The sequence below is a fragment of the Cotesia typhae genome, unplaced genomic scaffold (genome assembly GCF_013202065.1).
Source record: "Cotesia typhae breed Kobodo isofemale line unplaced genomic scaffold, CoteBio_Ctyphae contig_11, whole genome shotgun sequence".
Taxonomy (NCBI): domain Eukaryota; kingdom Metazoa; phylum Arthropoda; class Insecta; order Hymenoptera; family Braconidae; genus Cotesia; species Cotesia typhae.
This window is the reverse complement of record NW_027423711.1, coordinates 1326127-1349397: the sequence shown is the minus strand read 5'-3', so window position 1 is coordinate 1349397 and position 23271 is coordinate 1326127. Positions and strand designations below refer to the sequence as shown.

The window sequence follows — 23271 nt, the reverse complement described above, 5'->3', positions numbered from 1 at the left end:
TGTTCTATACAAAATTGATGTTACGGAGAAAATTTTAATTAACAGAAAATTCGTCGTACTTTAAGCGAGGCAGATTTCAACTTCATTCATGTGACCTACAATTACTTTAACTGAAACTTTCAATGCTCATTTCATATTTTTTTCTTCTTGTCAATTATTATTCATTTTTGTAAGAAAACGACGGGAATGTTATAATGATTGCATATTGAAAGTTACAATGAATATTAGCTAGAATAATCACATGAATAAAAGGTACAGGTCAATTCAATGGAATTTGGAATCTGTGCAAGTCAAAACAATACTCCAATTAAATTCCAATTCCGATCTAAAAATGCGATTCTCCAAAGCGCCCAGCGGAGCGGACGGATAACAGCTAGTATGTATATATTATATCTAAGGTGGCTTGTCACGAAGATAGCGTCGCCAATTCAGTACGAATCTTTACCAAACTTAACATACTTATTCTACAGACACATACCAAGGTCAAGTTCAAAGATGAGCTTAATCAGTCAAGTAGTTCAAAAATGACAGGGTTTCAAAATCGTAAAAATTCATATTTTGGCGGTTTTTTTCACGGATAACTTTTGAATAAAATAACTTATCGAATTTCTGTAAACTGCATCTTAATGCCCATTAAACAAGCTTTAATTTCCATGTCATTCATATTCTTGCACTGAAAATAACCTATCATTCGTCTGTAGGTATTTAATAAAATTTCACTATTGCATTCGTTTTAACGATAATACAAATTTTTCGTAACTAAGGGAAAAAGAATTCTATAAATATGATTGCAGTGTTTGTATTATCATTGATTTTATTTGAGTAGGAAATCTACTTCCATTTCGGCTGCTGAATAGGACTTTTTTAATTATCTTTATCGTAGCAAAGCGTTTTTTTTTAATTCCCATTTGTTTAAAAGAAAAACATAAAACTGCAATAGCTTTATAATCATGAGTGCAACCAGGATGGTTCCGTTTCTCGCAGTGAGTGCGACGCGAGAAAAAGAGGAGGTCGGCTGTTAAGTCAAATCAATCTTGTTGTAAATGGACATCCGAATTTCAGATCGATATATGTCTAGAATTTTCATTTTCAATTATAACAATTATAGAAACGATATGAGTAAACGATAAACTTGCTCCATTTTAAAACTTCGCGAGTAAAAGTATTGAAAACCTTCTATTAAAGCGTGGACTAAAATTTCGCGGTTGATTATCATAAAATCAGTATCTAATCACTGCCTAATGTTAAGCAAATACTTGGCGATGATAAATCAATCGAGTATCACGTTCGTAATATCAATTTTTATTTTTATTATATGTTTTACATTATATTATATATTATATATTACATGTGATGTATAATATACAAAATACAATATTAATACGTTTGTACACAGTGTGATTATGCATGAGTAATTGCCATATAACTTTAAACGTCTTCCGCAATTTTTTTTTAACGTCGTATTTAGTATTTCGTATTTATACATTGACATTATACTTGTATTGTGTTGTATGTTGTTGTATAAAACACAAAAAGTTATTTCGTAAGACCAATCGAGAGCGTTCTGGATGCATACACACGCGACAGTCTTGAGGTTCTATGTCGCGGAGTTCCGGTATTTTGAAATTCATTTGTTCTCGACACTTTTACTTGAATTAAAAAGAAATAAAACACTTAGACAAAACATTTAACATGAAAAAATAAAATTTACAATAAAAGACCAAGAACTAGACGAAAATAGTAAAAAATGAAACATGAATAATGTTTAATTTATTTTTATAATTTTTTTAAGTTTTAAAGTAAAAATAAAAATATAATTAAGATTCTGTTGTATTGAATGTTATTTAAAATGTTAATAAAAGCAGCGTTGAGTGTTTTACTGAATGTAAAAGTATGTAGATATGACATGTAAGTGCGCAAGTGTGTACATAATATCATATATAATAATAAAACTATAAGTCGGTATCATCGTGTGCAGTACACAGAGAATGTAAGCAAAGCATTGGAGGTGGTAGCCTTGTCGGGCTCTACTTTCTATTACGTCAGTACAGGGTCTGGCTGTGAGGATGAGGCCTTCGGGAAAGCTCTGTAGCATATTTCAGCGTTCCGTACAAATCGTTTGTTAGATTACAAAAAACACTACATCGCTGTAATTCCTGTCGAAATATTTTAAACGGAAAAACTTTTTTTATCATTCTTCATTTTTTAATTTTTTATTCACAATAATTTGTATTTAATATTTATCTTTAATTAATATAGAGTAATTATAATTAAAATTCTTATTACTGATTACCAATTACTATTTTATGCAAAAAATTTTTTATATTAATTATAGTAGTATGCCAAAAAATATGTATATAGGCTTACACTTTCTCCTTTTAAAATACTTTAGTATAATTTTTTTAGGTTTTTTAGGTTGATGATAAAAAAAAATAGTTTTTATGAGTGTATACATAAGCGGTAGATTATAATATGTTGAATTGAGTTTTAAATATGAAGTAACTTTTTAAATCAACTGTGGCTTGCTATCAATATTTCTTTACATCAATAATAATAACAATGAGAATAAAAATAATAATCATAGTATTATGTAGAATCATATATACTTTTGCAGAACCTACTTTCCTCTCGTTATTTTTGTTGTATACTTTCTCGCATCGCCTGATAGAGTAGAAGATATCAAATATATGATTTTACAGGATTGATATATTTTTTTTTGCTGAGAAGATTAAAAATTAATTCTTTAAGCCAAGAGAAATTTAAAAAAAAATCATTTTTATCGAAAATTACCAAACAATACTTTTTTGAATAAAAAATCTTAATGAAATTTTTTTTTTAATCCAACGATTATTGATTAAATATTTTTGTAATTACTGTAAGAAAAATTTTAATAGGTGTAAAGAAATAATTATCAAAATTGTAAATTTTTCAATGATAAATATCAACAAATCATTTTGAATTGTAAATTTTTGCATCATATTTAATTATAACTCAAGTGTTTCCAGTTATTTATTCTTTGTATCTATGATTTTTAAATTTTAATCTTTGATAATTCTACTTGTAAATCTAACTGAAAATAATTTCAACTTCTATAAATTAAAACTTGTAATTAATTTTTTTTTTTTTTTTTTTCCATTTCAAGGACGTTATTAGGTCAATTTCATAATTGTTAGATATTCAACAACTATATTATCGTTGTTCGTGATTTAGAAAAAATTAAAAAAATTCAATAAATCTAAAAAAATCTAAATTTTACTTTATATATATGGTAGATGCCACGGAAATTTAAATTAATTATAAAACTAACAATACAAAAAAATTCAATTTGTCATAAAACAAATCGATAATAAGTATTAATACTTGATGAGTATCCGTACATGAATTATCAAAGTCGATCATTGTAACATATACTGAGCACTCAGAGATAAGACCCAGTAATCAATCCATACATTTTTTTATAAAGATAAGTAGGTATTAATAACCAGAATTAACGCTCACTGTAAATTACATCTACGAATTCATATTTCTAATATTTTTTTAACTTTGCTTTAAATATTTTATTTTCATACTTCTATTCAAGTTAATTGTAATTGCCACGTAATTTTGTATAAAAATTTTTTTAAAGACATTGAATTGTCTACGGAAATAATCGGGTCAACGAACTGTGGTAGTAATTTCACCATATTAAAATCTAATATTTAATTGATGAATATAGTTTAATAACAACTATAATAAATGGTAATTGACAAGAATGAAAATTATTGAAATGATTAATATTAAACTTGATTGGTTGGTTGTCTTTAAACATTTTTGTAGTAATAAAATTCGTTAGCACCTAAAATGTTATCAGTAACAAAAATAACTCAAGATATTGATTAATTACATATAAATTACTTTAACGTACATCGTATTGCGTCGTAATGAATTTTTTAGTGTTATAGGATAAAATATTTTTACGCACGAAAAACATTTATATATCTATAAAAGACAAATTATCATAAAAGTGATATTGAAAAATTAATTTATGCAATAATTAGTATGTAACCTTGGTATAAGCAGTTGACTTATATATAAATAAAAATATATTGAAAGAGAATGATATGTATGGAGTGAATTGAAAATCTTCCAGATGTTATATGAGCAAGTTTTATTATTTTCATAATATTATTTTTTGAGCAGTACCGTAAGGCGATCTCGAGCACACGGTGAACGGCGACAGCGAAAGCGCCAGGTGAGATATAAACTATTCTGTTGAGACTTTGCTATATAAAAGGGAGTGAAGATGAAGATAGAGAATTAGAGCAGGCACGAGCACAAGAACTAACACTGGACGTTGTGGTCACCAGGTGTTTTTTTTCAACGGGTACATCCACCTCGACCCTTTCTAATCTTCAATACTTTTATCATCGATTATTTTATACGCAGTTTAATAACGTTTAAAAAGATAACAAATTAAAATAATAAAATATATTGTCTAGCATTCGCCAAGGTAATTTTTCGCTCCCACTCTCACGCATTAAATTTTTTTTTTTCTTGTTAAGTTACTGAATCCTTTCTCTTTTTTATTAAACGCAGTGTGTTCATATGTGTAGACACTTACACAAAATAAAGCGCATCGCGAGCTAACCTAACGCACCTCTACCTCTATGTCGATTCTACTTCTACTATCAAGCTGATATAATATAATATATAAAATGTATAAATAAAAGCTAGCAATGTATTATACAGCGACAACGAATGAGTAAAGTCGTCTGGTGAGATAAAGATCGTGCAAAACGCTTGATCCTCGACTTAACTTATTCTCATCGAGGGACACTTAAGTTGTATGTTGTATGTTGTATGTCTTATACGATTCCGCGAGTAGAGGCGACCTTCGTTCTCTGCGACCAAGAATCTAAGAATTCATACCATACCATTTAAACTAGCTATTTTCTCATGTTGCTTTGTGCTACGATTACTTTTTATATTAATATACATTTCATATTTTTCTGCAATTTTACAATTATCAGAAATGAGAGCAAAGTACGCTCCAATCATCTTTTGTCACTGTACAATTACAATTATAATTACTATGTGAAGATGTTACGGACATTAAAAAATAATTTGATGAAATATTTTCGAATTTTTATACATGGCAAAAACTTTAATTTATACACTGAAAAAAAAATTAACTTGAATTAAGAGTAAAATTCTTAAATCAAGTGAAATTTCTTAGTTTTAGAATTTTTCAACTCAAATCAAGAAGATTAAATTCTTCAAAATTATTTACTTGATTTAAGTAAATTTTTTTTTCTGTGTATCATTCGTCTATCTCATAAATTAACTTCCTTTCACAAAGAAAAGTTTTGATTTGTTATTTACACTGACAAAATTTTATGGGCATAAAAATTTATTTGACAAGTGAAAAAAAATTAGAAAGTAAAAAAATTACAATAATCGTCAATTTCGTGTTAGAAAGCTTACTTTATCCCTTTTTCTTTTGTAAAAATCGAATCTGCAATAATTTACGTTTAAATAAATATAAAGCTAGGTTTGGATAAATAAATAAATTTTTAGATTTATTGGAAACTAGTTGTGATTCATGTGTTGGTTAAATCGATTGGAATTCACTATAATGTTTTATGTACCTACATAATAAACAAGTATTAGGTAGCATTAATACTTTATTTTTTATTTATGTATCTCTATTCTTTACAGCCGGAGACAATACAATAGGTCACACGGTTCGTTGATCGTCTAGTCCTCGCGAAAGAATAACGCATAGACGTCAACAAAATTCAACAGGTTGGTACGAGAGCGACCTCGAGATAAATATTTGTATGACTCTTTATTTATTTATTTATTTATTTTTTCCTTAATTTCATTATGACGTTTTTATAATTTATCATTATCATTGTTTATATTTAGTCGCATTATTGTCATTTGATATTAAATGTCATCAGACAATTAAAATCCAACCTAACGATTAATTTTTGAGAATTAAAATTTTATCTATGTACATATAAAAGTGTAATACGCGTGTTTTATAGAGCAAATATTTATTTTTATAAATCTATTTGAAGTTTAATATTTAATCTAATATCCAGTTACATTAGATTGTGATCTAATGTCACGATTTCACTTGTCATTTTCACTTTCCCCTTTCGTACCCGCGAGAAATTTATCCGAGGTTAGTGCGTCCCTAAAGTCTACTTTAAAAAAAAAAAAAAAAAAAAAAATCATATAGTACGCATAACAAACAAAAGTAATTATTATAAATCATGAACGAAAATTGTCAAAATTTTTGGTATCGAAATTTGAAAAATTAATCTATATTCCCATCAACTTTATCGTTCAATATCAATAGTCGAGAGTCAAGTTAACCGGACCACGTAAAATAGCTTCAAGTAAAAAAGGTCACGCAAAACTTCAAGGGTCACGTCCTTTAGGATGGGTTAAAGGACGCGCGTTGGCAGACCCAATACACTACCTAACGTTTGTGTTGAGAATAATATGCAATATATAAACTTTAAATCGCATTCAGTTAAAGTTTAAGAGCGACGAGTGGGCGAGAAAAACCTTACATACTTATTTTATTTTATAGCATATTATACCGTCATTTGATACATCGATAAAAAGATCAGAAGGCAAAATAAACGAATGATAAAATAAAATAACGAAAGTCGTACTCACCCCCAAGCAGGTGCCAGTCCTCGTCGAGTGAGGCCAATGCCTGCGCCTGATTTGCCTGCTGTTCAAAGTCGAGCATTATGTCGGCTCCTCAATAATATTGTCTATATATTTTTTATAATAACAATAACAAAAAAAAATAGTTATCTTACTTATACTGCGGTCTATAAAGTACAGTAAATATGTAATTAAGTAAATAAATAAATTAATGCTCGTCACAAACACTCACTTTAAGTTAATGAAAACAGTAACAGCAACAGCGATAAATAATTACTAATCAATAACAGTAATAGTTCACGGAATTTGTGATAATAATGTAAAAAATAATAAAAAATATTCACACACTGACCACTGACCGACTTATTTTTTTTTCCCTTGGTCTCCTTTCAATCACAGTAGCACCGTCCACAAATAAGTCGGTTTTGTTTCTAAATATCGCGCGGCTAAAGTCTATTCAATCCGTCGCGTTCGCGACTTCAACAATAACAACAACCGTTACACAGCTAACGAATCTTTCTCTCTCTCTGCTGATACTTATTCCTTCTTCATTACATTACATTACACTTACGCATACATGTATACATACATAACTACGTACGTACATATGTTTGCATCCACATGTATGAAAATAAATACATATATGTATACATACAATATACAATAATAACAAGTATACTCCTACCACTACTTGTCCGTTATTCTCCCCCTCCTGGCACACCTGTGCACATTCGAACGTGACGAACGACTAAGTGAAGGTAATATAATAATAAACAGTAAGTCAGTTAAAGTCAACACTTTGATCAACAAAATTTCCACTGTCAAACACTCATTGTCTTTAGTGTCTATCAAAAGTAGACTAATTTTTATGCTTTTGTTGATTTAATATCCTGGTAATTATTACATTTATCCACCATTCTGAAATATAAAATTAAATAACATTATTAATTAATTCATAAACAATGTTAATTAATGTTAGTTTATTTTTATCACCAAAAATTTTACCGCCTTCATTTCAACTGAAACCAATTAAACAGAAGATAGATTTTCAGCGGTTACTCGCAGGCTGCACTGCACCAGAGTAACGCGGTTGCTGATATGTGATTGGATCTTAATAAAATCAGAGAATCAGAATGAGAGTATCAAAGTATGTACCGAGAGTAGTGAGCATAAGATAGAGTAGTCCAAGTCGAACGAAGTAAAGTCGAGTCTACTACTCTAAACTCTCTACACTCAACTCTCTCATCTCTCGTGTTGTGTCCTATCCCCCACTCATACATACTCACACTCGCCGCGCCGTCGCGATCATGCGTCTCACTCCCGTTACCGTCTGCTCATCATCAGTCTCTCCATCTATATACTACTAATACTAAACATATATCTACACACAATCTACAGTAAACTCTATCTACTATACACTATATTACGATTTGGTTCCCCGCTAGCCGCTGTATACACATATACCATATAACACACAAATACTCACATGTATAATATGTACTGTGTATCACCAGAGTGTGTACCACAGACCGTAGAAGCCCCTTGCCTCCGCAGCCAGAGTTCTCTCAGCTCAATCTACACACTGCGCTGCACGGCGTGTGCCGCTACGTCACGGATTTGAGTTTTCCCCGATGACGTAACGGTGACGCGGGAAAAAACGTCGTTGACACGAGCCAAAGAGTTATCGCGTCATAGTTAGAGCTTTTAAATAGTTTAACATAACATGACTGTTTCTTTTTTTTCTTTTTTTTTTATTATTTTTATTTTTGTAAATATTTTTATATTCAGCAGTTGCTTAATTTTCATTGCGAATTAATTATGAAAAAATATTAATAATAATAGAGTTTTCGATTGTTATTACTATAATATAAATTTCTCATAGCTATAGCTCACAGTGTATAGCGATGTCGACATGCCTCGCAACTGATTTCTGATATACATATATATATATATATATATATATATATATATATATATATATATATATATATATATATATATATATATATATATATATATATATGCTTCAGAGTACCCCCTTCCTCTGGTGACCTCCATGCCCTCTCTCATCGGCTTGCAGTCTCTGCAAGTTCTTCCATCTCTTTTTACTACACATAATAAATTTATATATCGGTATCTCCGTTACTCTTATTAGATCTATCCAAGCCCGAGTTGGTCCTGTTCTACCCAATGTATAATATTCTTTCCTTATCCTTTTCATTCCCAATGCCACCTCTTGTTCCTCTGCTACACTCCTTTGGTTGAGAACAGAGTGTAGCGGGTACACACTCTACACCAACTAAAACTTAACTCTGATACTCGCAACTCGCATCGGCTGAGATATCCGACGTTAATGCAACATAACATAGCGTCGCTGCTCTCAGTTCGCTGGTTGCTTGGTCACAGCCACGCGAGTAGTCACCGACAACGTGTTGAGTGTGTGGCCCGCCCCTGCTTATATTCTCCACACTTCTTTATACATATTTCTTCTTACTCTTTTTCCTTTGATATTCATTTCTTCTTCTCCTCTGTCTCTACTTATGCCAGTATATGGTATTTAATATATGTCTACGCGCATAAAAACATTTTACATATAATTTAATACTTTATACCACACTCATTTTATCTTGTTTTCTCTCCGTCTCAGTTTTACTTACCAACCAGCCAATTTAACGTTGCACCTTTTTTGTTACCGTAAGCATACTCCCCTCTTTAGAGGCACATCACCAGATACAGAGAACCAATCTATATACATACAAATAAAACACCTCGTCCCTTTCTCGCAAATATTTTCGCGGTCTCGTGCTGGCTCTTTTCTTCTTATTCTTATTTTTTTCCTTCATACTTCATACTATACCACGCCACATCACGGTTATTTCTTTGTCTTTATCACTCGCTTAGACTCTCTTGCTCTTATTCAACCCTCTTCTCGCTATATTACCTCCACACTCCATACTTATACTGCTCTTCTCTGACGATGACGACTTCGGTTAATAAGTAGCTTCCTCCTACCGTTGCAATCCTAACTCTACGTTCCCGTCTCTTATTTCTTACATTGTAATTGTAATCACCATATAAATTTCATCATTGTTTCATTGCTATTCAATAGTAATTATTTATTTTTTTTTTTTTTAATTTTATCCAGAATAAAACAAAAATTGTAGAATTATATTTTTGCAATGTAATCAATAATATAGTTATTTCTCCAAATATTCTACAGTCAATAAATTTTAATGCTAAACATGATTTTATATTAGCCAAAACGGTATCGTTAAAATGTTCCGAGTAAAATTAACTTTTACTAAGTATTATAAAGCACATTTATATGGCAGTATGTCTACAGTAATGAAAGTTTGTCTAATATTCTCTGTAATATTCAAAATATCAATCATGGAAGTAATTTTACAATTATTGGTCAAATTAAAACTTATTTAGATTATTCTAATACAAAACAAAGCTTAAAAAAGAATGATACAATTGAAATTCAAAAATTTGTGATAAATAATTATTTTATCAACAACTTCATATCACCAATGGTAGAAATGAAAAATAATCGTGTTTGTTCTAAAAACTGATTTAAATAATGATAAATATTTTATTTAAAGGGGGAGAATTTCTTGAGTAGACATGATGCGGCAAAGTTTTGTTGGGAAGAGTTTTACTTTTGGTAGAATCGCTTATGGTAAAGTTGTAGATATGCCGTCAGAATGTGATCTAATACTTGATAAGTATTTAAATTTTCATTCAAAATTTCCATATACATCTAGATCTATATATCCCCGTGAATAATAAAAAAAATTCGTTAATTTAATAAGATAATAAATAAAATTTATCTAAAAATTTAACTCATCATGACAGAAACAATCATCTTAAGATAATAATCTTAGTCACCACAAAAATGTTTCGACAAAAGTGACATCTTTTTAAAAAATAAGTTTTTCAGTCCTAAGTAAATTACCATAAAAATAAAGGCATGAAAACTCAACAAGCAGTAATTGACGGAGTATTCAGTGAGTGTATCATCGTAATTGTACATATATGACGAAATAAATGTTAACAACAGATAAACAGAATATGCGCGTAAAGAATAACGCACATTTTGCTACGTGAGTGGGAGTAGAGTAAAATAAAATAACTTAGAGTGCAAGCTACGTCGCGTGCTATCCTCGTTCTTGAATCCTGGCTCCCTCGCCTCAGCATGCCCCTTGCAACTCACAACTCACAACTCGTAGTATAGCTTCATGCTCTTCTTTTCTACTTCCCAATCCACCGAGCTATCCAATCTCATTCGCGGCCCTGACGGTTCGGGCGCATCGCATCGTCGTTTGTGTACGTCCTCTCTTGCCCCGCGGGTCCCGCATAGCAGTTCAACTGATCCCGTATTCCTCTTTCGTCGTCACCCGCGCTACGCTACCTCAAGGCATCCCTCTCGCTCTTGGCGCGTGCCCCTGCCCCTTTGGTTTGCTTTCAGTCTTTCGACTATCGCACATACATATTTCTTATTTTTCTCTTCTCTACCTTTCACCTCCTCTATCTCGGGCACCGTCTGGATCTTGGTCCCTCATTGTTTTTTGGCTCTCTTTCTATTCTCTTTACTTGCTAACTCCCACCTTCCACCTTAAATGCGCTCTTTTACTCAACATTCTACGTCTTTCTTGGTGGACTGTCAGCAGAGTGCAGGTTAGGCAGACAGAGTAGAGAGTCTAAATATTATATATATACATATATATACCTCGTCGCCATCAGGACGGGTTAGGGGAAAAGGGGGACCCTCCTCGTCACGGTTACTCTGCGCGTAAGCCGCGCGCGCATACCATCCAGATGCTTCACTTCGTTCCGTACTTCTTCTTTCTATACTTATATTAGTCTGTATATAATCCGACTTTTCTGCGGATTCGTATTATATACATACATCGCATAATATAAGCATGGGTACTTAATGTACTGTAACATCCAATACAACAATCTTGGATTTCTGCACATGTCCATGTGACCATGTGCATGCACTTTGTGGTAAGTTCGCTTACTTACACTTCGGATCATTGGACAACACTCAAGATTATTTTAACACTAAATTTGCATTTTTTTACAATTTTTATTATTACGGCTTTTAAAGTTAACAGTCTCGGCTTCTATTGTATTATCTTTACTTACTTGTTAGACAGTTATACTCGCTTTATTCCATTGTTTTATTGATACTTTCTAGTCATATTGTAACCAAATTGTTTCAAGGTTGTCGAAAAGATAAACCAAAATATGTAAGTGACTCAAATATTTGTTTACGATTAGATGTCTTTTTGAATTTTTAAACTCTCACGACATGAAAACGCTGTCGGCTGATATGTTATGGTTTATCTGATCTAGATATATAAATAATATTTAATAGCTTAAACTTTCTACTACTTATGACCTTGATACAACAATATATGTACAACAATTTTTCTTAGATTTTCAACACAGTGCATAATAGAAAAGATTTTTAATTTGAGACTATCCACAACAAAGGAAGAGTTATTTCAATCGTAACCAGCAGTTAATTTCACGAGAAATTAAAGCAAAATAATTATGTATTTTTTCTACACGATTTCAACGACTGCTGAGTAATCAATGATACAAAAGTGTGTTGCACGTGTAATATGTGTATAAATGTTGTTATATATAAAGTTTAAGTTATAAAAAAGATCATATAGTACAATATAATGTACTGTAGTCTAATGAAAAATTAAATTAATTTAAATATTGCATAATTCTAGGTACAGATCAGCTATTACAGTTCCATCAACGATCTGCGGGAATAAAGGGCGTTTGAGAAAGAAGCGAGACAGAGATAGAGGGAGTTTGAACGGACGATAATGAGAAGTTAGGCCAATAAATATTATTACTAGTTTGCATTTCCGGGAGTCGAGAAGGTTGGGTCAGTATTACCTGCCTACTTGCTGCCTGTCTACTGACTTTACTTCTATTTCATCTATCCATGTATAGTGTGTACCTACATCCACTTTGCAGTGTCCATTTCAGTTTTTCAATAATTATTAGTCAATATGTAGGTCACATATTTTTTTACTTCTATTCCTGTTAAACATGAAATATTATTAAAGTTGATTAAATATGCAATTAATTATATTAAATTATAGTATGTACTCAATTTAATTAAATATTGTTTAATTCTTATCATTTGTTATGATTGCGATTAGCTATTTTTCAAAATAGCTAAGAATGTTGATACATTAATATGATATCGATCAAGCGTATAATATCGCTGTTGTCAGCTGCCAGATTGGATATTATGACGTATATCGACATTGACATGTTTGTAAATGGTGCTTGTTGCGCCATCGATGTGTTTCTTTTTTTGTAAATAAATCCCAAGCACATTAAATTTTGTTGTACGTGTATATATATAGATATATATCTGTGCGTTTACACTCAACTTCGGAGTAGATAAAGAAACTTTTTATTACTTTATATTTCTTCGACATTCTTATTCTTTATTATTTATCAATTTTTTGTTTTTATTCGTTGCTGATTGCTGAAATAGAAACAAAAGATTAAAAGATCTCATTACAATATAATTTAAAAATTTTACATTTTATTTATAATTATAATTATAATTATAGTATCTGCATGAATCATTTTTGTTAGCTTTATCTTTTCTTTGTATGAATGATTTAATTGTTAACTTTATTTGATAGCTTAGTAATTAACAATTGATATTTAACCAAGTTAAAAACTCAATAGTTGAATTGTTATTGTTTAATTTAAAAAAAATTGAGAATTTCATAAGTGAGTAATCAATTTTGTTTTAATAAATTTATAAAGGATATTAATACATTTATAAAGCAAAGTTAAGTTTTCATTTTTAGACTTCAAGTGTGATAAGATAACACTGAAAAAATAATAATTATTATATACACACTCATTATTCGTATTAATAATAAATTTAAATTAAATTTATTATCGACTCGACACATTATTATCGAGTTTTTTTTATTCCTATGTATTATCGATTTTTCTGCTTATATTAAGTTGGTATTAATCGTATGTACATATGTATATTGTAAATTTATTATGTATTGCAAATTCGCGATTATCGAATCGATTACCATGACTCGATTGTCTAAGCGCCTGCGTTTAAATTATGTTCTTATTATAATTGAAATTTAAAAACAATAATGTTTATTTTCATGATATTCAAGTTAGATGAGAATTAATTTAGCAGCTATTTATTATTTTTTAGAATTTTTTAAAAAATAAATTATTGCAAAGATAAATGAGAAAAAAAAAATTGACATTTAGAAATTTTAAAAATTTTAAAATGCAATTTTTTTAAAATAATTTAATTGTTAAATAAAATTAAAAATTGGTCAAGTGACAGCTAACTTTAATATCATTCAAGTTATCTGTCACTTGACAATTTTTTAATTTTATTTAACAAAAAGATTTGTTCAAAATAACTATTTTTACAAAATTGAATTTTTTGTTTTTTCTAATTTCTAGATGTCAATTTTTTTTTTGCCATAATTTATTTGTTATAAAATTTTTAAAATGATTAAATATGTGCTAAGTTTATTCTTATCTATTTTCTCAAATTTTTACACTGACATCATTATATTTGAGTAAAAATCAATTTACTAAATATCTTTTGGGTCATTCCTGTAATTATAAAACTATTAACTTCAGTCATAATTACTAATAACTGTAATGAATCATTTTTAAAATTTCAATAATAATTATTAAATATATTATTCTACTTACTTATAATAAATAAACAAAATTTACTATAAATATAATAAATAAAAAAAATTGTTAAATGACGGTTGTTCTGTGTCGAAAAAAGGCCAAAAAGTAAATAATATATCTCTTTAATTTACGCCTCAAGGAAAATAATTTTTGTAAAAAAAAGATACAAGTAATTTTGCGAAGATAAATAAAATATACGTAATATTTTCTGAAGAATTGCTCGAGTGAATATGAAGAAATAAATAAATAATGTTAAAGTCACAGAAATTTCTTTTGTAAATTAACATTCTAGTACACAACGCCATCGGACGATAGAAAAATAAACTTATTTCCACGTGACGTGATCGGCGGTCAAATGAATCTCAAAAGTAATTAATTAAATCAACAAATTATATTAACAATAATTATTAACAAAAATTTTTAATTTACTTGGAAAACTGATGGACTGAACTGAAAAGCAATATTTGTTTCTTTAGGTAATTCCCCTGATAGCAAGAGGTCGATAAGACAGAACGTAATTCAAGCTCCATCTACTTGGGCTCGCTTTAACAGCTGATCGTCACTTTCTTTTATTTTTATTTAAATAACCGTCGACCATAACCTTTCTCAAAAATTAAAACAACTATTCATTCACATTTTTATAAAAATACAATAAATATACTAATATGTTTGCTATGACTGCAAGGATGGCGTTCATCGCTCGTGGATTTGCAACCACTGCTCAAGATATTCCTAATTTACTCAAAGTAAGTTTGATTATTTACTTACATTATTGTTTTTTTTTTTTTTTTGAGATCAATAAAACCTTAATTATTGTTTACAATAAAATGTTGTAAAACAATAAAATTAATAATACTGAAGTTAGCGGTCAGCTGTCAATTTAAAAAATTTTTTTAACAAATTAATTATAATAAAAAAATGCTTCTAAAAATTTTCACTTGTAATTTTTATTAATTTTCATGACACTGAAGTTGAGGCACATCTGATAATTTTTAGAATCTTTTTAACAAACAAATTATAGCAAGAAAATTTTATTTAAAAATTTCATCTTTAGAAGCTCGGAAAAATTATAAATGACATTTTTATGACATTATAATTTTTGTAATAAATAAATTATGACAAAAAAAAAAAAAATGTAAAAAAAATTGACATTTAGAAATTTTAAAAAACAACAAATGCAATTTTTTAAAAATAACTTTTTGGAAGAAATTTATTTGTTAAAAAATTGCATTTGTAGTTTTTTAAAATTCTTAAATGTCAATTTTTTTTATAAATTTTTTTTGCCATAATTTATTTGTTACAAAAATTTTTAAAATTATCAACTATCTGCTAAATTAATTTTCATGACATTTTTATACATAATTTTCTATGCCTAATTAATTTTTCAAGAAAAATTAAAAAATTGTCAAGTGTCTGCTAATTTCAGCCTCATTAATTTTCACATGTGAAACTTATGAATTAATTTTTTTTTTTAATATTTTAATTGCTATAAGATTCTAAAAAAAATTTTTAACATCCATCAACTTCAATATTATTAAAAGTAAGTAATTATAATTTTTTAGCAAAACAAAGTTGTGGTATTTATGAAAGGCGTACCCGAAGAACCTAGATGTGGATTCAGTAATGCTGTTGTACAAATATTCCGTATGCATGGCGTTAAATATGACGCACACGACGTACTTGCTAGCGACGAACTCAGACAAGGTATTTTTTGGTGATTGATAATTTTAAAAAATATTTTTCTTTATTGATAAATTTATAATTTTTTTAAATATCAATAACATTAGAAGAATAAAAATTTTACAAAAATATATGTTAATCTTTAATATAATAATATTCTTCTCAGGTATCAAAGACTTTTCAAATTGGCCAACAATACCACAAGTTTTCATAAACGGAGAATTTGTTGGCGGGTGTGACATATTACTCCAGATGCATCAAAGTGGTGAATTAATAAAAGAGTTGGAAAAAGCTGGTATAACAAGTGCTCTTTCAAATACAGATAATGCAGGGGATTCTTCAAAGAAATAATCAAAACAAATCCCAATTTTCAACAGGCTTGTACATAATTTCCGATATTATAAACTAGTCTCATTTTGTTTATAAAAAAAAAAAAAAAAAATAATAATAATAATAAATAAAAAATAAAAAATAAATTCAAACAGATAATTGTAAAAAAGAAATCAGATTTTTTGCAACTCTCGACGTAAAATTTTACCCGCAGCACTTTTCGGAATTTTATCAATTAGAACAACGTGACCAAGTTGTTTGTATTTAGTAACCCGTTTAGCAACGTAATCCTTTATTTCTTGCTCATCAATTATCATGTTTGCTTTTGGTACTATAAAAGCTTTTGGAATTTCCCCGTATCTTTCATGCGACACACCTATAACTGCTGCATCAGCTATTTTTTCGTGACCCTGAATAATATCTTCCAGTTCCGCCGGTGCCACCTGGTAACCTTGAACTTTTATCAACTCTTTGAGTCGTCCTCGTATGTACAAATGTCCTTTAATCAATAAATTTTATTATTTCAAATTCATTAACAATTCTCAACCAGTAATCAATCGAGACTTTATCTACGACCCATTAAACTCAGCAATTAAATCAAATGAACGTACCTTCGTTATCAAAAGAACCTAAATCACCGGTCTTAAACCAATCACCTTCCATAGTATCAGCGGTGGCTTTTGGATTTTTAAAATATCCTTTCATAACTTGCGGACCTCGTACAAAAATTTCACCCGTTTCATCAACTCCCAAATTATTTCCTCTATTATGTTCTTCATATCCAACGATGCGTACTTCAGTATTCGGCACTAAAATTCCTGATGAATCAAGTGGAGCTTTTACACTTTTGGATATCACCGGGGAAGTTTCCGTGAGGCCGTATCTAAAAATAATGTTTTAAACTCACATTATTTATTAATGGTTTAATTACTATTAAATGTACTGGTGATTTATTGACGTATTTGATTACCCTTGGGCAAAGTTTACTTGGGTACCAACGCGATTTAAAAATTTAACAATCACTTCTTCACCAGTCGGTGCTGCTCCACATGTTATTAATTTAATATTCTCTATATGACGTTTCATAAAGCGATTATCATTTGCCAGCATCTGAACAATTGGGGGTGCCACGTACATAGATGTTATTTTGTGTTTATTCATTACTTCTAATAATGCTGTTGATGAAAATGATGGCATACAGATTACTTTTCCTCCTAAACTGTTTATTTTTATTTTAATTTATTTTTCTATTAATTTATTACCGTACTAAATTTTAATTACATACCCAAGATAATTAAGCATACAAACTACCAAGCCAAAAATATGATACAAAGGTAAAAATACAGGTAATATTTCTTGATGATCACCAATAGCTTCTGTGGAAGCTGTTACTTCTTTAACCCGTTCTTGGAAGATATTAGCAACAATATTTCTGCAATTATTTTTTCAACGTAATCAATAAATAATAAATAATTTATTTTTCAGTATAATTAAACTTACCTGTGAGTCAACTCCACACCTTTCGGCAATCCAGTTGTTCCACTAGAGTATGGTAAAAAAACAGTATCAGTTTCGGGATTTCGTTCTGTTTGTAGGCCAGTTTTTTCAAACTCTTTAACGCCATCGCCAGTAAAATCTTTGAAATTAATACTATTTTCAGGCGTTGGACTCTCTGTTCTTTCTTCAATCACAATTATCGGCAAACGAATCAACGAGTTCCCTTTAATACTCTCAGCAACAATTGGATAGTTCGAAGACGATGTTACGACAGCTGCTGCCTCAGAGTTTTCTAATTGTTTTTTTATTTCTTTAGCAGTATACGCTGGGTTAATCAATGTTGCCTATATAAATAATTAATTTATTTATTGTTTTTTTTTTTTTTTTTTTAAATATCAACAGAGATAAATATTTACACAAACTCCGGCTTCACTCGCACCAAGTACAATAATTGCGTACTCTGGAACATTTGTAAGCACAACAGCAATAGTATCACCAGGCCGAAGATTATTTTTTCTCAAGGACGTCGCAAATTTTCCACTCAATTTCTTTAATTCTCGGTACGTATAAGACTTTCCAGTGACTGCGTTTATCTGTAAATTAAAATATGATAAAAAAAAATAATTAGTTTTTTATTTTTATTATTTTTATTATTATTTCTACTTAAGTTTAATTTACCAGAGCTGTTTTGTTCCACCACTTGTCAACATTTTTCCAAATACACTGATGTAATAATAAGCCCTGAAAGCCATCAACACATGGAATAAAACTTTTGAATATATTATTATCATCAACAATCGATTTTTGATTTTGAATGTTTGAGCAGTTTAAGTAATAACGGACGCTCCAATTGGCATGATTAAAACTATTAGTAAACCCAGTAACTTTAATGCTATTAAGTCCAACTTTACGTGATGATAAAGCTCTATTAACCGACCAGGAAGAAATGATATTTAATTTGTTTATCACATTATTCGCTGAGAAACAGAGACGCGACATTGTTAAGTTTAAAAATCAAACTAGAGCCACGAAGGAAAATAAATGAACGATACCATTTTGTAGTCACTAATATTTATTAATAAACTTATATTTTTCAGATATATTTTTGTTATCATCTGGTACTTACTAGTAAGAAACTTTACTTCGAGATGTCTCTACATGAGTTAATGCAAGCTAAAGTACATAATGTATTATTATCACAATGCACAGCATAATTATTTACATGTTTATTAGCCTAACAATAATTAGATAAGTTACAGAATCGATAAAATTATTTACATGACCTAGAACTATTTTAGACGACGTAAAACGGAAAATATGTTCTAAAAATATATTTAATTATTTATAGATAAAAATGGTATTTTTTTTTTTTTTAATTATATAGTTTCAGATATAAAAACTGTTGGCTTGTGTAAATTATAATGGTATGTACCTTATATATTAGCTACTGGAAAGTATATACCTGTAATATATTGAATTCAAATGTCGTCTGGCGATGTCGGATCTCATACCAAGGGACCCATCAGTCACTCAATATACACACGTGACTAATTAATATAGATAGAGTTTAACAGTTGGGACACAGTTTCACAATTATCGTTCGAGAGAATAACTACGCTGATGGTACATACGTGCATCCGAGAATTTGAGGTACGAACAACCGATAAATAATTGTCAAAGTTTTATCTATGATGTATTTCACTTGTAAGCAGATCATACACTGAAAAAAATAATTGAGTTGAATCAAGAGTAAAATTCTTAAACCAAGAAAATAATTTTGAAGAAGCTCATTGTCTTGAATCAAGACAAAAAATTCTTAAATCGAATGAAATGTACTTAAACCAAGTAAAATTTCTTAATTTAAGAATTTTTTTAATTCAAACCAAGAAGATGAAATTCTTCAAAATTATTTACTTGATTCAAGTAAATTTTTTTTTCTGTGTACATTTTCATTTCTGCGTTACACTACACAGAAAAAAAGGTTCATTTGAGCCAAGAAAATATTTTTCTTCTCAATTATTTTCTTGAGCGAAAAAAATATTTTTTTTTGACACAAGAAATTTCACTTGTTCCAACAAAATTAATTTTCTTAATTTAAAAAATCCGTATCTTGATCCAAGAAAATTTATTTAAGTCAAGAAAATTTTCTTGTTTTGAGAAAATTCAGCCTCTTGCTCCAAAAAATTTGTTCTTGATAGAAGTAAATTTTCTTGTCTTGAGAAAATTTCTCTCTTGCTCCAAAAAATTAAATATCTCGATAGAAGGAAATTTTCATTAATATTTTTATTGATTAACATGTCAAATAGGAAGATCAAATAATATTGAATCATTTTTTTCCATTTAATATGTATAATTGCACGATAAAATAATATAAAATGGGTATCAAATATTTCTCAAGGTGAGAAAATTTGTTTCTTAGCTGAAGTAGGTAGCGCTGCTTCCATAAAGTATCTAAAAATCTTGATCAAATATAAAAATTTATTGTATCAAGTATTTATGATACTTTGAATTAAGAAAAAATTACTTCCACCAAGAATAGAATTTCAAGAAAAATTTTTACTTCGGCCAACACAGCTTCGGTCTTCCTTCAGGGACCCGAAAATTTTCTTGAGCCAAGAATTTTGTTCTCCAGTCAAGAAATTTTTCTTTCTGTGTATCTGTAAAAATTGGTAATGAAGAAAAGTTAAATTAAACTTTTTTACTCACAGATTCGATTATAAAAATTCAGGTGTTACAATATTGTATGTAAGGATGTTCTACTTCTCATTCTTTGTTCATTTTGATCGAAGGTCGAGGTTAACAAGAACATTATCCAAAGCTTAAGGACTCGTCACGCGATTCCTCGATTTGCTAGTAGATCGTGATACCCCGTGATATGCAACAAACTCTTAGTCACTTGCGTTCCTTTACATTCAGTTATAACTTCTATTCCTCCTACGCTTTATAACATTTTACCACCCTTTTCCTCCATACAGAAATATATTATGAAGCCAATATACATATATGAATGTGTATACAAACTGAATGTAACATTCACTTGTTTTTTTACCTAATATAAATGCTACGGAAGTTTTCGAATATTTGTCAAGTATACGCGAATTTGCGGAAGAAATTTTATGCATTTTTACAACTCGCGTGCGATACTAATAAGTTTAAATATATACCTCTGATATTAAGAATCCTTGATCTACATTTTCAGCTTATTTTTATTTTATTTATTCATTTTTTTGTTATTCCATTACTTACCAGCTTGCTAAATCTACGCGAATAAGTAACATACTTTTTTTCAAGTTCAAACGAGTAAATGCTCTTAATAACGTACATGTTTAAATGAACACTAAATATAGACATGAAAAATATTGTTTAATCACGTAGTCTATTAAATTCGAATTAAATTTCACAAACTACCGCAGTTATTTTAAATATGTATAAATATAGACAGATACAATTAAACTAAAAATTACATATTTAAAAGTTTATTTCAATATTTTTTAAAAAATTATAAATATTAAGTTTAATACGACGATTGTTTCAATTACTTAAAATATATATAATCATCATCTTAGGAGTATTTAAATTTTATTACCCGAACTACTCAATAACTGGCTAACACTCAATTAAATGACACGATTTGCCTTGGTTACATTTATATACATTTTAATGTATATCTTCTATGTGCAGTATAGGCAAAATTATATCTTTAGACCATTAGAGAAATAACTATCAACTAGTACAGGATTTAATTTACTCGCTTCGCATCAGTGTGTCATAAACACGGCAATACTCTCCACTATTAAATATAAACGGAATTCCCATTTATATTTATGTTTAAAATAAACTATTTTAATATTTTTTCTTCTTCTTATTCATCATCTCCACTTTTTAATCCTTTTTTGATATTTTGTTTTTTAATATTTCATATTAAATGTCAAGTTCATTTGTAAAATGACTTTGGCTTGAATTTCTTAGTGTCCAAGGTCAAAACTACAATGCAATCAATTAAAGCTGGTAAATATTTTTTAATATAGAATAAAAATCCACATTTTTAATTAAATAATAGATTAATAATTTTTAATAGATTGTTACAAATGATTTATTTCAAGACAAAATGCTGAGGAAGAAGAACAAAAAAAAAAAAAAAAAGAATAAGATGAAAAAGAAGAAATTAGCGATGGGCAGCTTTAGGGGTAGGTCGTGTGTTGGAAAAATGTTAAAATAGAGAAGAGAATAGAGGAGCGTATACATTTTTTAATACTTATGTACTGAGGATGGGAGTACGAGGGAGTAGAAATAAAGAGGGGTAGTATGGTTAAAGTTAAGGGAGTAGAGTTGAGTAGAGGAGGGTGATACCGGCGAGGTGGCGCCCTCCCTCACGCTTTCGATCGACCCTGCTACTCTCTTCTCTTTCTCTTGGAGCTACTGCTGGTGGCTCGTCCTCTTTTACTCCTTCCTCCCTTTGAGTGTCCGTTCGTCCTCACGGGAGCTCAGTAGTCAGCGACACGTCGGCCCAGTTAACACACTGGTCGAGTTTTCAGGGTGGTTTATGTTTATTCAAAACGTGGTGCGTGTCGTGCAATAAACACCACTCTATTATTTTTTTTTAAATCAAGGATTTTCTCATTTTTATTTAATCAGGTACGTATTTTTTTTTTTTTTTTTCTTCTATGACCAATTACTGAATTTTATTATTTTATTATTGTATCGGGAGATTTTTTTGTTTACCCCGCACTTGAAAATTTTTCGACTGATGTTAAAACAATCTTGGTGAAAAAAAAAAGGAGGTTGGAAAACGGGGACAAGGATTTAAATTGGATAGGTGACATGAAGAGTTAACAAAGTAAAGACGAAGGACCTCAATTGTACAAGGATCGATTGAATGACTCGACGAAAATCGAAATAATCGAGCTAATATGTACCAAGAGTCAAGATATATATGACACAACCCAAGTAGCCAATATGTTACATTATATCTATGTTTATATATTTATATTTATTATATATAAAAGTCAACCAGCTGAGCTTGAATGTTGTTTACGTGGTAGTGTAAAAGGGCGTCAATATCGTAACTTTATTTTATCTTTATTTTTAATGTGTCTTATATACTCTGGGTTATTTTCACTAACCAAAGTAAACTATAAAAACAGGATAGTATAGGAGATAAGAAGAGAAAAACTGGGGCTCAAAAGTGTGAGTAGAGGTGTATTTCATAATAAAATCTTTTCAAGTAGGAAGTAGACCAAGCTACTGAGTATGAGCTGGATAAGAAAAATGTGTATAAAGCTTTGTACGCGTAGCGGTATTGTTCGAGCTTTTTAAGTGTGATAGTGCGAAGAAATATAAGTTATGTTTATGTCATTC

General features: G+C 29.5%; 4 protein-coding genes and 1 long non-coding RNA gene across 6 annotated transcripts in view; 2 read left to right on the top strand and 3 right to left on the bottom strand.

Moving 5' to 3' along the window:
• Window positions 1-7852, bottom strand: part of LOC141538343 (uncharacterized) — a 55373-nt gene extending 47521 nt beyond the window's left edge. The window contains exons 1-2 of one of the 2 annotated variants that reach the window (XM_074259736.1): window positions 7660-7852; window positions 6673-7584 (exon numbers count right to left, since the gene is read on the bottom strand). In XM_074259736.1, coding sequence (XP_074115837.1) covers window positions 6673-6748 — 76 coding nt within the window. In that variant the 5' untranslated portion in view covers window positions 6749-7584; window positions 7660-7852. The remainder of the gene's footprint in view (window positions 1-6672; window positions 7585-7659) is intronic. The other variant, XM_074259744.1, reaches the window with a different exon arrangement.
• LOC141538369 (uncharacterized) lies at window positions 1291-4647 on the bottom strand. The gene is made up of 2 exons (XR_012481041.1): window positions 4183-4647; window positions 1291-1649 (listed from the first exon to the last, which is right to left on the bottom strand). It is a non-coding gene; the product is annotated as an uncharacterized LOC141538369 (long non-coding RNA).
• A 7118-nt stretch (window positions 7853-14970) lies between the features above and the next one.
• On the top strand, window positions 14971-16501 carry Grx5 (Glutaredoxin 5). Its single transcript, XM_074242766.1, has 3 exons — window positions 14971-15152; window positions 15969-16110; window positions 16253-16501. The coding sequence occupies exons 1-3, from the start codon at window positions 15072-15074 to the stop codon at window positions 16435-16437; spliced, it is 408 nt and encodes a 135-aa protein (XP_074098867.1). The 5' UTR covers window positions 14971-15071; the 3' UTR covers window positions 16438-16501.
• LOC141527324 (uncharacterized) lies at window positions 16501-18977 on the bottom strand. The gene is made up of 7 exons (XM_074242748.1): window positions 18592-18977; window positions 18330-18506; window positions 17917-18257; window positions 17702-17848; window positions 17387-17635; window positions 17028-17299; window positions 16501-16915 (listed from the first exon to the last, which is right to left on the bottom strand). The coding sequence occupies exons 1-7, from the start codon at window positions 18910-18912 to the stop codon at window positions 16590-16592; spliced, it is 1833 nt and encodes a 610-aa protein (XP_074098849.1). The 5' UTR covers window positions 18913-18977; the 3' UTR covers window positions 16501-16589.
• Window positions 18978-22405: 3428 nt separating this feature from the next.
• Eag (potassium voltage-gated channel protein ether a go-go) overlaps window positions 22406-23271 on the top strand; it is a 52558-nt gene continuing 51692 nt past the window's right edge. Inside the window, exon 1 of the mRNA XM_074242706.1 lies at window positions 22406-22548. The gene's annotated coding sequence lies outside the window, so the exon portion shown is untranslated. The remainder of the gene's footprint in view (window positions 22549-23271) is intronic.

Bases quoted from the DNA above. Each gene is read 5' to 3' on its own strand.
- Grx5 (XM_074242766.1), top strand. From the start codon at position 15,072: ATGTTTGCTATGACTGCAAGGATGGCGTTCATCGCTCGTGGATTTGCA. The intron at 15,153-15,968 runs GTAAGTTTGATT...ATAATTTTTTAG, and splicing joins ATATTCCTAATTTACTCAAA to CAAAACAAAGTTGTGGTATT. The intron at 16,111-16,252 runs GTATTTTTTGGT...TATTCTTCTCAG, and splicing joins TAGCGACGAACTCAGACAAG to GTATCAAAGACTTTTCAAAT.
- LOC141527324 (XM_074242748.1), bottom strand. From the start codon at position 18,912: ATGTCGCGTCTCTGTTTCTCAGCGAATAATGTGATAAACAAATTAAAT. The intron at 18,258-18,329 runs GTAAATATTTAT...TTATTTATATAG, and splicing joins CGAGTGAAGCCGGAGTTTGT to GCAACATTGATTAACCCAGC. The intron at 17,636-17,701 runs GTATGTAATTAA...AAAAATAAACAG, and splicing joins TGTATGCTTAATTATCTTGG to TTTAGGAGGAAAAGTAATCT.